This window comes from Terrapene carolina, unplaced genomic scaffold, assembly GCF_002925995.2.
Source record: "Terrapene carolina triunguis isolate 2854851 unplaced genomic scaffold, T_m_triunguis-2.0 Scaffold238, whole genome shotgun sequence".
Taxonomy (NCBI): Eukaryota; Metazoa; Chordata; order Testudines; family Emydidae; genus Terrapene; species Terrapene triunguis.
In genome coordinates this window covers 6,045,348-6,061,399 of record NW_020664589.1, presented here as the reverse complement: position 1 = coordinate 6,061,399, position 16,052 = coordinate 6,045,348, and the positions used below count along the sequence as shown (strand labels likewise).

The following is a 16,052-nucleotide window of genomic DNA, read 5'->3' as shown; positions in this document are numbered from 1 at the left end:
GAAGGCAGGAAAAGTCAGAGTACAACAACTGCTCCAGCTTCGTGTTAGAGACAGCACCTGAGCTGCCTGGGTTACAGACACTAAGCTGTGTTTCAATGGAAAGTAGGTGCATTTAGACTCCTTTCCTGCTACCTCGGCTCTAATAAACATATTGCTTCTCTCGCTTCACTTTCTCTGTAGCCCCCTCCTGTTTTTTCATCTTTATTTTTTTGGTATCTGCACAGACATCCTTTCTTCCTGCAAGGTGTAGACCCAGCCATTGTCCAGGTAGCCTAGGAGCTGTCTTCCCAAAGCAGGAAAGCCAGCTCTGCCAAGAATTTTAGGCAATTTTCCAGGAAGTCACTATATTTACAGGCTTTGCTGTACTACAACCTAGTGCCACAGAAGGGTGCTGAATTTATAAGAAACTTGTAACACTGCTGCTTTAGAGGTGAACATCTAAGGGGCTGTTCCTACATAGTGATAAGATTTGGACAGGAAAGCAGACTAGCTGTGAATCATCTCTGCGCACTGCATTAATCTGAAATGCAGGCTGAGCAGGAGGAATGCTTTGATTAGGATAAACTCTGAAACCAGAGGTGTTAATCTAATGCAACTTACGCTGGGTGGCTGACATACATATGCCATGTATTGAAAGTTTTATGAAGTTATGCCTGTCCTTTGTACCCCAAACTCTCACCTCTATTGCTCTGACTTGGGTGGAGAGGAACGTGCTAAACCTGGTTTCCAAAACAACAAGGTTTCAGTTTCAATTCGTGTTAAAACAGATGAGGAAGTTGACCATGAGAACCCGAGGAAAAAATGACTGTGGCAACTGGGTTCTCCCTCTTAAGATGAAAATGTCACTGCTAACGCTCTGGTTGTACGGTGAAGTAGAAGATAACATTTGTTTTAATCCCTCTGTTGTGGTTTTAATGGTCTCCTGAGCAACTCCTTGGGCTTTTAAACAAAGGGACGTATGTGGCAGAGAAAACAGATGCCAGTGCTCTCTTGGCGTTTAACTTTGACAGAGAGCAGCTGAGACTTCACCCTTCCCTATGCCAGCTGTCCCCACTGAGGATGCATGGTCCTGCTCATAGTTGAGTATGGCCCTTTCACTGGTCTTTTACACCAGAGGAAGGCCACTGCTCTTGTTTTCCATCATCAGACAATAGATATTTCTTCATGTCCCTGCCTGAGTTAGTTTTGTCAGGTCAGGCAGCTGTTCCAATGCATTATGCAGGCTCATAGTTACCTCCTTTCTAACATGCCAGCTGGAATCCCAGTAAGTGACTGCTACTCATGCCTGGTTTTTCAACAGATTTATTTTAAATTAAAAACAATGAACATTTTGGAAGAGGCAGAATGTTTGACTGTAAATCTGTATCTTGGTCCAACTCTATCCTGGGCAGGATCTGAACAGAGGTAATAGCACTGGCTCCTTCTCAACCAGACTGTAGGTTGCTCTAATGCTATACTGAAGAGACCTTCCTGCAGCAACTGGCATGAGAGTTCCTGGAGCACTTTCTGCCTAGACCCAAATCTGTTTGCTCAGATAGAGCTTACACTGTTTCCTCTTACTGGATGCTGGGTAGCCAGCTGCTACACAGTGAAAGGGCAAAGAGTGCTGTGCTGGTCAGTGGTAGCAGAGCTTCGGGAAGGAGATTCCTATGCATTATTTCCAACCCCCAGCAGCATTTAATTGTGATACAGTAAGCTGCATCTGAGGCACTGAATTGGAATGGAAACTGGCTCTGCCAGGACAACAGGTTCCCAGCAGTGTCCTATCAGAACGACAACCTCCAATATATAATATGCAAGACGTTCAGCAGCTCAACACCTCAGCTGGGACACACTCATCCCAGCAATGTAATACAGCACAAGACCAATACCTGGTACTTAAAACCATTAGTTAATGCCTAGTCTCCCTGCGAGGTAGGAATCACCATTTTTATTTCTGGAAAGACTGACATGGGTGGCTCCTAATTCTTCCCTGGCAGGATGCAAGTAAATGCCATTGAATCAAAGGGAGTGACCTGGTATTCTGTGGTGGAAGAAATGTCCAGGGAGGTTAAGGGCCTGGCTCAAGGTCACACCCCAAGTCATGGGCAAAGCTGGTAGCAGAAATCACACATTCCTTTCCCCCTTATGCTAATGCACTCAGGGATACTGCAGTTGGAATCTTACCTACGAGTACCTATTCACAGTGAAAGAAAACCTGAGAAAAGTTGGCTCTTAACATTTACCCCAGAGATTTCAGATGAGACTCTGGTCAATCTGTTTAGAATGTTCACAGGGCAGTGTGGCAGGCTCTATGACATTGGGGCCTTCATACTGAGATTCACATTAAAATACATGTTTAAAAATGCCATTAAAAAAGCACTAGAGGGTGAGACTCCCTCGTCTGCAGCCCAGGGAAGATCATTCATTGGAGCTAGGCCAGAGAATCTTGACAGCTGCCCAGAGAGTAACGGAGATGATCTGCACAGTTCCAGCTATCAAAGGGAGGTAGCAGTAGCCAAGAACCCTTCCCAGCCTCTTCCCCTTTGGACTCCACATACACATCACGGTGGTATTCTTGGCTGTTCTGTGTTCACCCTCCACCAGGGCAAAGAACAGATTGATAAAGTGCTTAGAATCAGGTCAGTGTGCCCTTTGTTCCCAAGACTGCATCCGGCAGCCTCTGCCTGAGGGCTGGAGGCTGCACTTGTCCTATCAGAGTTCCACAATCTGTTGCTCTTCATGGTCATCCCCGTTTTATTGGGCACAGCAGCTTTAAGTATTCTTAAACTCTGCTCCTCTGAATCTGAGCAAGTATATGGGTAAACTTATCCTCCAAGGGCTGCTTACCAGCTCCTCAACTGTGCGCTACTTTGGAGAAAGAGTCCTTCTCTCAGTTTAGGAGAAGAAGGTGACGCGAGAGGCCACCGTTTTGCAGCCTGTTGATGAGAACACTCTCTCCTCCTCTGGGAAGTAGGGGATGCTGTCAGCAACCGCCTGAATGATGTCCTGCTGTACCGTTAAGCCTTGCTGGGTGAGTTCATTCACCACACACTGCTTCACGTGGTGTTGCTTCAGTGGGAGAAAGGGCACAAGGAGATCAATGAGGTGCTCCTCGATGATTCCAGATTTCCAAAACCCATCTGCAGGAGAAAAAGGAGAGGCAAAGAGCTTTATCTTCAGAGTCTCTCTCAGTTCTATGGAATTCAACCCTGTTAGCATAGGAGATGCCCCCACCCTCTAGGAGGAATCAGCTATCAAAGCCAGCACCACCAGAGCTGGTTTCCAGGAAGTCATAATTAGAGCCCTGTGTGGATACAAAAATTTGGATTTGCATCCAATCCAGGAGCCACGAAGATGGTAAACAATGCGACTGCATCCGGAAATGCAGATATCTGTGGCTATAAAGTGGATATGCACAGATTTGCAGGGCTCTAGTCATAGTACCCAGAAGAGACAACAGATCAGATTCAACTGAGGGAGCTGGATCCATCTGTCATCCAGTGTTCTCCAAATACATGGTTCTTAACAGCTGTACTGATACTTCAGATATACCAACCTATCTTAGGCCCAATCCTAAAAATTGCCAAGCAGGGAAATAAAGGAAATCTCTACGTACTCAGTACCTCTCAGGATCAGGCCCTTAATAATTAGCTTCTTACTGGGCCCCACTACCCTATCTGCCTCCTATTCAGTCGTGGGTGCCCCTTCTCCGAGTGGAACTCTGTTAAGCATGGTAATGTTTCTGTAGGCTTGACCAGCAGAACCACTCCTTTCATCTGCCAAAGCAATTCATCCAGGTCCTAACTCCACCTCAGGCTTCTCCCTGAAAACTGATAATAGCTTGACACATATCTGTAAAACACTGTATAAATATCATTGGCTTATTTGAAATAGGGTATGGCTCCCCCTGCTGGTGAGCATGCTCACTGAAAAGCATTTCCCAGTTGATGGAAAGACTTACTATTAGGATTTTCAAACACAGCTTCTGAAACTGCAGATTCCAGATCTTGCAGGCTGATCTCTTCCCGGTCCTTGCGGGCATACCAGAGATCCAGCACCATTCGATTAATTTGCTCACCTCCTCCGTTGCTGAGCAAGACCAAGACAAGAAATTACCAGAAAGTTATCCCATGACATCAATATTGTACTGCAGTGGCAGTGCCTCATTCTGCAGTGAGTATGGAAGCAGTCTTAGTTGGCCTATGAAGACTGCTACAGAGGTTGCCAAACAGTGGAAGAGACAAAGCACTATGAGACCATGTACCTTTGCAGACTGAAATGAGTTGAGATCTCATGGATCTGACACAAAATACCTGCTCTGGGTGATTAAAATAGGGAGGAACTTACCAACATTTGACCAAATTAGTAGCAATGCATTAGAATTATTCCCAACCCAGTTATACTTGCTGCAGAGGCAGCTCTCTTACCTTATGAAAATGAAGATAGCTTTTCTGTAGTTGGTTCCATACACAACCCAGGAGGGTCCAAGGAATGGTATAATCACATCGATCAGACCTGGGTGCATCTTATCCATCTCATCAAAGAGAAACACTGATCGGCCACAGTTTGTCAAATTCCCCTGGATCCAACTCTTCAGATTTTCCTGGAAAACCAAACCCAACCAACCAAGCCAGTTAGGACCATGAACTTGTTAGAAGAGCTTGAGCTACCAAAGAGCTAAGCTTACATGAGAACAACATTAGCCTGGGCTAATAATGCCAGAAATAGCAACCTCCAAAAGCTGTTGTTCCTTAGAACAGCACTTGTGATGCTCTGCCTGGAAAGAAGGATTAACTTTGTACGTTGCAAGACTGACTACCATTAGTGAAGGTTCCCTGGTAAACTGTTTTGCTCTTAATTCAACATGGTGAATTTTGCCTAATTTAATATCGTGTTACTAGTACAAATCCATTTAAAGAAGAAATATTGAGTGGATTAAACGGAAATTCGAGAGCTCCACAAGTTTAATAGTCAGACCCCAAAAGTTACTGAACATGTACTCACACTCCCTTCACTCTATGCTGAGACCAGCCATTAGTATGGACGCTTAGGAAAATATACTTTAACCAAATTGAGTTCTGGTGTAAGCAGGTGAGACTCTTCTGATGTCAGTTGGAGATGTTTACACCACCAAGGCTGCAGCTGGTCCAATATTTATACCATTCCATATTTTAATGTACAGACTTTCTGGTGAAATGCATTAGTCTTCATTGACTAATGAAATCCTCTGTTGGAAAAAGCATTGAAGTGCTTTTTCCAACAGAGGATTTTAACTCAAGTTTTTCTTTCGATTCTGGGCAATGCCAAGGTTAATGGGAGTACAATCAAGTAGTTAGAGCAGAGCGCTGGTAATCAGGAGCCTAGGTTGTATGGCCACTTCTTCCACTGACTTGCTGTGTAACCTTGGGCAAGTCACTTGCCCTAGCTATATCTCAGTTTTCCCATCTGTAAAGCTGAGATAGTATCCCACAGGCTTAATTCGTGTTTGGAAAGCACTGGAACAGTTTCAGATAAGAGGTGCTATAAAAATTGCACTTTACAGTATGTGTTGGAAGGTAGGAGAAGAGTCTCAATACTTATCCAATGGCTGACTAGATAATCATAAGAGGAAATAAGTGTTGTAATTTAGCTTTCAGAGGCAGCCTCCACTCTTACCTTGTACTGCTCGATCTGTTCAGCGTGGGGAAAGTGCACTATTGGGGAGAACTGGTGGACATATGGACTGCGGACCCCATCTTGGAACAAGTAGCGGACCAGCATGGAGCTCACGTAGGTTTTGCCTGTGCCAGTCCAGCCATGGAAGGACATCACCAGAGGTTTGACAGGATCATGATTCTGTAAAAACTCTCTCACTCCTTTCACCACCAATTGCCTCACTAGGTGCTGCCCAACGAGGTTCAGGGCCAAGTCACACTCCAGACCTGGAATGAATCCAAAACAAGATTTAGAATATGTTGAATTAAGAGATGGAAGTTATTTGGGCTGTTATTTGAAGCCATCTCTGCCCTTTCCCCTCAGATGCTGGGTTGGGGGATATTTCTTCCTGTGGGATAACTTCAGTTGGCTCAGGACCTGTCTACACTTAAAAATATACTTCTTTTACTTTACCGGTATAGTAAAAACAGTGTGGATGCATTTTTATCAACATAAAAGTGCTCCAGGAACTGAAAAGCTATACTGGCGTTAAGGCACTTTTATAGCAGTATAATTGCATTCACACTATAGCTTTTACTGGTATAACTAGTTTAAGCAACAACAACAACAAAAATCACACCCCTAACCACCAGTTACATACTGGTAAAACTTGTAAGTGTAGGCCAGGCCTCACAATGGTAGTAAGAAGTCTAACAGGGAGTAATGGGATGCAGTTAAGAAAAGGAAATACTATGATGAATTTCAGGGGATAGTGGGTGGAGGAAAGGTCTCTAGAGGGAAGCTCCATTACTTTAGACATTTGAAATAAGAGTGAACAGAAACACTGAACAGACTGGAAGGAACTGTCCAGGGAGCAGGGTCCCTATTCAATGCCCGTTGAAGTAGATGGGCATCTTTCCAACAGGCTTTGGATCAGGCTCTAGTCGACACAAAACGGCAACTCTTTGAACATCTGTATTGCTGTGGCCCTGAAGGAACTGGTTTTAGTGTGCAACTTAGAGAAGGGGCATCCTTCCACTTCCTCTCTAGGGATGCTCTCAAAAGGAGCAGCACGTCACAATCATCCAATAGCCACATCTGGCCCTCACCCCTGAGATCTCGCCCTCTGCATCTGTGCTGGGGGCCTGCTGATCTAGTGTCTCCCCAGGGTGCGAGTCACCCTGTAACGGGGGCTCACCGAGCAGCAATCAAATGCACTTCAGTCTTCATACAGGCTCCTTAAATGTACAGCAGTAGAGCGCTCAGGGGAGGGGTGCGTGAAAAGAGATCCCCTGCAGCCGGGTGTGCACCCCAGGGGACGGGTCAGGGCAGCCAACACCCCGCCCCTGGAGGAACCATCCTCCCCTGGCCCCTCAGGGACACCCAAGGGTGGCCCCTCAGTCAGGGATGACCCGCTCCACAGCTCCCCCGATCCACCCCCTTCCCTAGCTGCTCAGGAGCCCCTCCCCCTACAGAGACCCCCCCCGGCTCTCCCTGCCCCCCCGATCCCCCCCCCCCGGCTCTCCCTGTCCCCCATCCCCTCCTCCCCCGGCTCTCCCTGCTCCCCCGGACCCCCTCCCCTCAGGCGCGCCGCGGAGTCCCGGCTCCCCCCGCTCACCGCGCACGTCGGGCCGGAAGTCGCACTCGCAGGCGGCCGAGAAGCTGCAGCGCAGGGCGCGCAGGTCCCAGGGGGCGGCCGAGCCCGCGGCCCCCAGCAGCAGCAGGAGCCGGAGCAGCCCAGAGCCGCCCCCCATCCCGCCGCGCGCCGCCTGCCGCCTCCCGTCCCGGACCACAGGTCCCAGCCTGCCCCGCGCGGGGCCCGGCTCCAGGCAGGGCGGGAAGCAACCGCCAGAGCCGCGGCTGCCTCGGCGCTCAGGGGGAGGAGCCAAAGCGGGCGGGGTGGGGCCTGAATGCAGGGAGGGGCGGGGCACCTTGGGGGGTGGGGGGCAGTGACCAGGGTCCTCGGGGTACAGGGCCCAGGGGGAAGATTCACTAAACCCAGTGCATGGCTGGGTTTAGTGCAGTGGTTCTCACACTTCCTATTGGCGACCCCGTTCAGACAGCAAGCCTTTGAGTGCGACCCCCCCTTATCAATTAAAAATGGGGAGGGGGGTTAATTGAATCTAACGGGGTTCAGGCTGTCAGCCCCGCACAGGGCTGACAGACAGCTCGTGACACCCACCTAGTAACCTTGCGATCCCCTGAGGGGGCGTGACGCCCAGTTTGAGAACCCCTGATTTCGTGTCTGGTGTCCACACTGCATCCCAAATGAGCAACTTCAATTCCCACAGGTGCCCAGCAGAGCTCTGCATCTACCCCCGAAAGTGTAAACCACAACGGAGGGAGAGCATTGCAGCAGGGTGGCTTGGTACCAGATCCGGGCATTTCTGGGATCCTCCTGATTTTGGAGTGGTCCAAATGTCTCAGGCCTGGCTCATGGGGTCTCAAAATAACTGGGAGCCCAGGTCACGTTGCCCTCTTTAGTCAGTGTTGGGATGCATGTGTTTGCCCCGCCAGACAAACTTGCATTTGTGGGAACCTAAGGCATGGGCGAGGAGAGAGGTTTTCACCGGAGATTTGAAATGAGATGGAGCAGCGATGAGGGGATGAGCTAGAGAGAAGTCACTCCACACGATAGAAGCCGTACAGGGGGAACCAGCAGCTGCTGCACTCATGGATGGGTGCAGCTAACAGAGTCTTCCAAGACATGCATTCTGCATAGCACGAGTGAGGATCTCGCTTAGACTCACAACTGGTGATTAGTACACAGGTAAGTTTGCTATTTCGGGGTATGGGAGCGCGCCTCGGGGCCCCATTTTCACCCTCTCATTTTGCCCTGTGCACCTTGGCATTGCAAACAGGTTCCCTTTAACAAAAAGAGTTTGAAGCAGCTCTCTCTGGAGCCTGTCCATCCCCCCCCCCCTCCCAGCACTGAACAGAGGAGGTTGCTGGGAGGATCGCTGAGCATGCCCCTCTTGACTTAGGACCGAGCATAGTCACTCCTCAGCGCTTGCAAGCCTGCTGGTTTGGGGCATGAGAGGACTCTAGGGACCTGAGCTCAGGCGGATGGCTGGCAGTGTCAGGCTGTTGCCTTTTTAGCAGCCAGCTTTTACTGGTAAATTACCCCCTCCCCCTGCTGCCACCCCCCTCCCCCCTCCCCCCAAGACACTTGGATAATTGTTTGCAGTGTTGTTGTAGCCGTGTTGGTCCCAGGGTATGAGGCTGTGTCTACGTTAGAGACCATACAGGGGCACAGCAGTACTGATGCACCTGCGCTGCTGTAAGATCTCTCGTGTAGCCACTCTATGCCGATGGGAGAGGACATAATTAAACCACCCCCAACGAGCGGCGGTAGCTATGTCGGCGGGAGAAGCTGTGTGTTGTGCACACTACCATTTATGCTGGTGAAAATTATGTTGCTCAGAGGTGTGTTTTTTTCACACCCCTGAGCGACATAAGTTTTGCCGCCATAAGTGGGTAATGTAGATATGAGAGAGACAAGGTAGGTGATGTAAAAGATACTATTACCTCACCTGAGTGCTGTGCACACAGGCGTGTATGTTGGTTTAATTTATGTTGCTCAGGGTGGTAGTTTATTCATATCCCTAAGCAACATAAATTATACCAACATAGGCTGTAGTGATAAGACACTTTGAGTTACGCGACTCTAAAAGCACCACGGGGTGGCGCCTTCTCACTAAATCAGTAGCTCTCCAATTTTTTCCAAAAGGTGCAGCACATATTGTCTCTTGGCTTCCTCCTCTCCCTGCACAACCTCATGGATCCTCTTCCAGTCCTTTTGCAATCACAGCCGCAGCCGCAGCATTCCAGCAGCAGCCACAGCAATTCCAATGGGATAAACAGAATTCCCCAAAGCCTAGGTTTTGAGTGGTTTTACTTTAAGTCGGCTTTGGAGCCCGTAGTCCAACCATCAGCCAGAACAGGCTGGTGTGGTCACCAGAATTACAGCAAAGCAAAAAAAATGTACAAGCCGATCAGGAGTTCTAAGAAGTTCTGGAGAGATTTTTACCCTGCAGTTGGCTGAAAATGCCAGGCCCAGAGGATGGCTGGGTGATAACCAGCAATGATCATTTATGAACGGATGGGTAGACAGCTTGTTCTGGTGTAAAGCAAAGAAGATGAAAAGGTGGATAGGTTTTTAGAGCTAGGTGCTGATGACACCCTCAGGTGTCTGTTACATGCTACATGTTGTTGCATTCAGGGCTGAGTGGGTTAGTCCCAGCCCTACCGACTGGGCTACTGTGTGATAATGTTTTGAAGCCCTTAGTGGACCTCAAACTCTGGGGACCATCTGATTTTGAACATAAGCTGATGAGTCGTCCCCACTAGGCAACAAACACATTATCAGAAGAAGCCCACTGATCTTTTGAAGGTATGTGAATGCATTGTCCTCAGAAGGAGCTCTGCTGTGCCTAGGATACATTTGTATGCCCCAGGTGCATTAAATTTCTAAAGTAATGCCAACAAAAGAAGAAACACCATCGATGCTTGGGGCACAATACATAGACACCACCGACACTTGGGGCGTCAGTACAAACGCACCTTGAATGGTACAAGCTTGTGTCACTATAGAAAAGTATTTTAAAATGTTCTCCAAAGATGTGAGTCCATTGAGGAAGAGCATAAAAGTTTATTGTATGTAAGAACCAAAAACAACAACAAAAAACCCCCACTTCCCCCATGATCTATGTACACTTATTTACAAGACGAAATGACGTGAGCATAATTATTTACAAGAACGCCCTCACAAGTCTGTACATCAAGAAGTAAATGTGAAATTTATTTACAGGCAGAATTAATTGGCCACAGACAAGACAGAGAAAAGATAAAATATCTGAGGCCAACAGGCTGTACGAGTGGGGGCGGCACTGGGTGATCATAGCAACTGGACCCCACGTGGCTGAGAACCAGCAAGGCTGAATGAAGAACACAACGGTAATGAGATACCTTGTGATTGCAGGGCCAGAGGAGGTGGATTTCTGGCTTCACAGGCATCTTTGTGTAGATCAGCTGGGATGCACACACTGCATCCTGTAGCCTAAACTACAGCTGAGAATCAGCAGGAGGTCCCATGGCTGGGAGTGATCAGTGCTCTCCTTCCTCCACAAATGTGCAGCTCAAAACATTTGCACCGGGACTGCCCAGGGAATTTCGATAGGATGTTAGTGGGGAGGGTCCGTTAGTGAGATTCCACTATTGATTTGTATTGGTGGTTGAGGAGGGGAGGTCACTGCTTTGGGTGGAAATTAAAATGCAGCCTCCTGTAACTTTGCATGTGCGGAGCACGGATGGACCTATATCACAATAGCTGTTCTGGGCTCCCTCCCCCATCAGTCTGGGCATGCTGGAACTTTTCAGAAGGTTTCTTTTCTCCAGAGAGCTACGTACCCATCCCAATGCCGCGATTTCACTCCTGGTCAGTTCTTTCCTTTGCAGATGTTAAATGCCAGCTTTCTTCCTCACGCCCTCGCGCCTGGCTGGCTCCCCTTCTGGGTCTGTGGTACCCACAGCTTCCTAGCCCCCCTGGCTGCATGAGGAGTGGGCTGGCTTGCAGACTGGGGACCTGGTTACTTGGCCTCTTGAAGGACTGATTGGTGCCACCCTCCCGCTGTGAGTTTAACTCCGAGTCCCACGTCGGTTACAGTTCACTGAACCGCACAGAGGGCTCCAGCTTGTGGGACAATGCGGTGAGGACCTTGTCGAATTTCTCGTAGCGTTCCCGCTGGCTGCTCTCAGCACCGCGGCTGCCCCACAGGAGACGCATCTGGAACTCAGTGCTGAAGATCTCAAGGAGCTCAGCCTTGCCCTGGAATCCTGCAAAGGACACAAGACCCAGAGCGTCAGAGAGAAGCCAGCCCACCAGGGACAAGCTCACCACATGCATGCTCTGAACCACCCTAGCCTAAATGGAGCAGCAGGAAGCAGCTGGGATTCCTCTGCCCTTCCAGCTCTCCAGGAGAAGCAAACTGGCCTGGGGCCATGAGCTCAAGAGAGCACATGGTAAAACGGGTTATTCCAGGAGCAGGGTTAGGAGGCTGATGGTTCAGCCACACAATGCCGGTCTCTATCCTGGAGAGAGATTGGCTGAAACATGGACCTTCTTACTAATAGTCCTGCAATAAGCTACGAGTTACCCCACATCCAGTCCAAGGCCTTAATGACACTCTGTTCAAAGTCCCTTCAAACACAATAGGCCAGATTCTGCCCTGACTTGGAATTCAGAGTGACCAGATATCCTGATTTTAAAGGGACAGTCCCGATATTCGGGGCTTTTTCTTATACAGGTGCCTATTACCCCCACCCTGATTTTTCACACTTTCTATCTGGTCACCCTACTTGCAACTCACAATTGCTGGGAACCGCTGTGTAACCCAGCTTAGGAGAATCTAGGGGGAAGCATTGGGGGTGTGATGGGTGTTTACCCCATGGAGGCAATGAAAGAGTTAATGTGGCTTGGAGAGGCCAATTATGCTACCTGGCTGCACCTGGAGGGTGGGCCAGGCATATCTGATGATGAAGCCCAGCTGGGTGGTACTACAAAGACAGGAAGTCTGCAGCAGAAGGTGCTGCAGGAAGAGACAGTGAAGAACTCTGCAGTCACTCCCTGGGACCAGAGAGTGTGCGAGGGTCAAGGAGGAACCCAGAGGCAGAATTGGCCCTGGGATCCTCTCCTGAGTAGAGAAGTCTAGCAGGAAGCCAGGAGTTACACAACAGCCATTGTGGATGGAGCAGGCTCTGGTGGTGAGGAGCCCTGAAGATAGGGCAGAATCTGGACTTCCAAGGAGAGAGCCCAGGGAGGTGTTAAACTGAGGAGCAGAGAAGGATGAAAGGTCAAGCCCAAGGACAGCAGAAGTGGGTTTCCATTTGTACTTCGATTTTGTTGGGGGATTCCAGCGGGAGCCCTGTATGGCCTGGCCCTGAGAGAAAAGTAAACCCGGAGAGGCTGTGGGAGGGGCCAGCTGATAGGCTACAGTCGGAAGGGAGGCAGCAGAAAGGAGTCTGACAGAGCAGACCTTGGCTGCTGGTTAGAGTCTCTTAGACTGGAACGCAGACTAGAGGGAGGGCCTGGATTCCTTACCAGTCCCTGGGGAAGGTGGTGTGAGGCCCATTAGATGGGGATAAGGACAGTGGAGAGCCCTAAGAGAAGGGTGTGAGGACCTGGGACTGAAGAGCTTTTGTCAGGATGCTGGACTGTTGTTGAACTTTCTGTTATGCTGGATGGGGTGAAACTGACCTGGCTGGAGCTCTGAGTTGGGAGAGGAGATGGACCACTGCAGGTGGTGCTGATAACCTTTTATGTCATACCCAGCCACAAGGGGGTGCTCCAGTGGTGAGTCCCCTTTTCCACAGGGGTAAATGCAGACCACTTATTTACTGCCAGCAGCCTGGCATCCCCACTTCTGTACAGGAGAACGGCCCCAGTTCTGACAGCGGGGCACCCTCTGTGGTGTGGAACCAACTCCACAGGGATGGGAAGAGGAAGATCTAGTGTTGTGTGGACCTTCCCCTTGCCAGTGGGATATCTGGTGCAGCCTGGAGGGGCTCTTTGGCCCAAAATGAGTTGGATATCACAGATCAGACCCAATGCTTCCTTACCCTGAAGCTTCACCTCTGCGTTGGTATGGTACAGTCCCCCGTGATGCGCCACCATCCGCGCTGCTTCCAGGTGGGCCATGACAACCTCCACGCCATTGTCCGTGTTTTCCCAGGGCTCCGGGCTGTCCAGGAGCGCGGCATCCCGCTCCAGGAGTGTAATAAGGGGCACAATATGAGGGAAGGTGGTGTTGGTCAGCGGAGGGCCTTCTGCAAGAGAACAAGAACACACCCACATCCTGAATTCCCTGGCTACTGCCTGATGTTTCAAGAGCCAAAGGGGCCACTTCATACGCTTACCCTCACAGTTTGTCATGGTGAGAGGTGCAAGACTGAGAGCCCTGTGGACCGGTGCCCTCCAGATAGCTACAGAACAGGTACAGTCTGGACAAGATTCCAGGCACTTCCCAACATGCCCCAGTCTTTACCCCAGAGAGGAGGGAGACCCTCCCAGGAGCAAGAGGGCAGCCCAGTCCTTGGTCTCTCACTACCAACAAGGGGGTCAGTTAGTACCAGTTATGGCAGTTTGTGAGATGTGGACACCTCTCCTCTACAGACAGGTCTGGGACAGTCAACTCATTTCACCTAGGTCACTAAACAGAAGAGGCAGAACTGGTTGGAACGGGGAGGCAGGCGTTCCGGAGCACACGGGTTGTGGACAAGTGAACAACTGGACTCCATTAGCTTGGGGTTGCAGCTTCTGCAGGGTCTTGCACCTTCTGCATCCTAGCAGCAGTGTGCAAACGCTGACTGTAATGCCCTTGGCCTTGCTAGGCAGGGGGAAGCTCATGGAGGAGGAAGCATGGACAGATCACAGGCAGCAATCCCACCCTGGCAGCCCCAGTGGCGTTTGGTGGCCCATGACTTCAGAGGTCTTGGAAGGAGCTGCTGCTGCCATAGGGTGGAGTTAGGTCCCGAGGGGAGGAGTAGAGCCACCAGGGACTGGAATGGGGAAGAGGGGGCAAGGGGAGGGTTGAGTGGGGTAGGAGGGATGTTTTGGGTGACTGGCAGAGAGGCCATGGTGTTGGGGGCTGCCCCTTTCCAGGGGGTTCTCACTATGGAAATACCCATCAGGATGATGAAGAGTCTGGCAGGAAGCCAGGTGGATGTAACTGGACACGCCCGTTTCCTCTCACTCGTTCAGTGGATGATATGGGAAAATGGGACAGGGGCTAGCCCATCCAGAGCTCCGGGGAATTGTATGGACCTTTGAGAGAGAGATTCAGAGCAGAGCACAGGGGAAAGAGAAATGCCAGGCGAACGACTCTTCCTCCCCGTTACCTTTTCCTTCATTCAGGCTCTTCAGGAAGGGCTTTAGCTTCTTCTCATAGAGGATGGCCCCCTCGGTGTGCCGCTGGCGCAGCGCCATCCAGGTGTGCTCTAGCCGCGAGATCTGGAAGCAGCAGCAAAGGAGGGGTCTGACCACGGGACTGGCAGCAGCATGCGCTCAGCTCTACAGGGACTGTCCCACTAACGCACTGGGATTCCGACACTCATGAGGGACCAGCAACACCAGCTAGAGCTGGGGACAGACTAATTCTGGGTGGATCTGCCAAAGCACCTCAGTCCTGAGCTGCAGCCTTCCTGCTATTCCAATCCAAGGACACCCAGGCAGCTCAGCTAACACGCCTCGCTCCTACCCTGCCACACCTCCTCCTGCGCCCATCTAGGATCCCCCACAGCTTTGCTATAAACCTCGGCCCTAACTTGCAGCCTCCCCTGCCGGTCCCCTCTGCGGACTCCCTTAGTTGTGCCAGCTCTCTGGGCATCTCTAAGCTTGACCGTGCAGCAGTGGTGAGAAACTTGAGAGCTCATCAAAAGAATTTTTGCTTTGCTCGTATTTTTTCCTTCCTCCATGGCTGGTGACGGACAGCGAGAGAGATGGGGAGGGCAGGGAGCAGCTCCAGCTCCTTTGTACTAGGGGAAAGTGAGTTCCCAGCTGGGCTTGATTTAAAGTTGAATTCTATCTTCTGAAGGGAGCAGCTTGGATTGCGAGATGCCGGAGCCTTAAAGCAGTGATTGTATCCTATTGGACGGCGACTTCATTTCCTCCGAATAATACAGCCCGGCAAAGAATACCAAATCATGGCCGTATGGGACCGGGCCATTTTCGGGGGGTGGGGATGTTCCCATGCTCGCCATTTCCCTATAGCTCTACTCTGCTTCAAGCACTGTTCTGAGTTATACCCAGGATGAACTGGACCCCGTGTCCCCCACAATATTCTCTCTCCACTCTTCCCCCACCCCAACGTGCTGGCGTTTGGGGCTCCAGGAGCCTGAGGGATGCAGTGAGGCGTGTGTGATTTGGGGAGGGGGGGTGGGAGAAGGGGCCAGGCTGAGCCGAGCGCTCGCCACAGAGGGGTTTTGCTACCTGGGTCATTTCCAGTGCATTCATCACAGCAGCAAAACTGAACATGTTCCCCAGGGTGCTTTTCAGCTCGGCAGCCAGCTGGATGGTCTTGTGCAGCAGGGCTGCCCTCTCTTCCGTGCTGCCTGTGCAGCCCAGGATATCAACCGCAATCATTATGGACATGGTGTGGAACCTGACGTGGGAGGAAACAGAGAGGCTGAGATGTCAGATGAGGAAGGAAGCAAAGGCAAGGGAGTTAGGAGGTGGCGAGGGGATATGGAGCGTCTTGGCCGCTGGTTCAAGTCTGACCCAAGTGGGGAATGGCCAGAAGATGTCCCCATCATGACGGCTCTGTGGTTCCCCACGTGCAATGCACTGGCTGCCTCAGTCCAGTGGGACACAACTGGAGGCCTCATCCGCCGGCTCAGCAGAGAGGCTGAGAACTGAATGGTGCCATGGAGCCTGGACTCCC

The 16,052-nt window shown here is 50.6% G+C and overlaps 2 protein-coding genes across 3 annotated transcripts in view; both read right to left on the bottom strand.

Annotated features, from left to right (window-relative positions):
• Positions 1 to 2,514: 2,514 nt before the first annotated feature.
• TOR2A (torsin family 2 member A) lies at positions 2,515 to 7,384 on the bottom strand. Its single transcript, XM_024192941.2, has 5 exons — positions 7,235 to 7,384; positions 5,638 to 5,903; positions 4,410 to 4,585; positions 3,944 to 4,071; positions 2,515 to 3,122 (listed from the first exon to the last, which is right to left on the bottom strand). Exons 1-5 carry the CDS (start codon positions 7,368 to 7,370, stop codon positions 2,878 to 2,880), a joined length of 951 nt encoding a protein of 316 aa, XP_024048709.1. The 5' UTR covers positions 7,371 to 7,384; the 3' UTR covers positions 2,515 to 2,877.
• Positions 7,385 to 10,679: 3,295 nt separating this feature from the next.
• The window catches only part of SH2D3C (SH2 domain containing 3C), a 46,884-nt gene continuing 41,511 nt past the window's right edge, over positions 10,680 to 16,052 (bottom strand). For both annotated transcript variants that reach the window (XM_024192939.2, XM_026657223.2), the window contains 4 exons: positions 15,602 to 15,773; positions 14,512 to 14,623; positions 13,234 to 13,440; positions 10,680 to 11,451 (listed from right to left, as the gene is read on the bottom strand). In XM_024192939.2, coding sequence (XP_024048707.1) covers positions 11,276 to 11,451; positions 13,234 to 13,440; positions 14,512 to 14,623; positions 15,602 to 15,773 — 667 coding nt within the window. In that variant the 3' untranslated portion in view covers positions 10,680 to 11,275. The remainder of the gene's footprint in view (positions 11,452 to 13,233; positions 13,441 to 14,511; positions 14,624 to 15,601; positions 15,774 to 16,052) is intronic.

Coding starts and splice junctions, on each gene's coding strand:
- TOR2A (XM_024192941.2), bottom strand. CDS start 7,370: ATGGGGGGCGGCTCTGGGCTGCTCCGGCTCCTGCTGCTGCTGGGGGCC. Junction 5,904..7,234: donor CTTCCGGCCCGACGTGCGCG/GTGAGCGGGGGG, acceptor GATTCATTCCAG/GTCTGGAGTGTGACTTGGCC. Junction 4,586..5,637: donor AACAGATCGAGCAGTACAAG/GTAAGAGTGGAG, acceptor TTGGTTTTCCAG/GAAAATCTGAAGAGTTGGAT.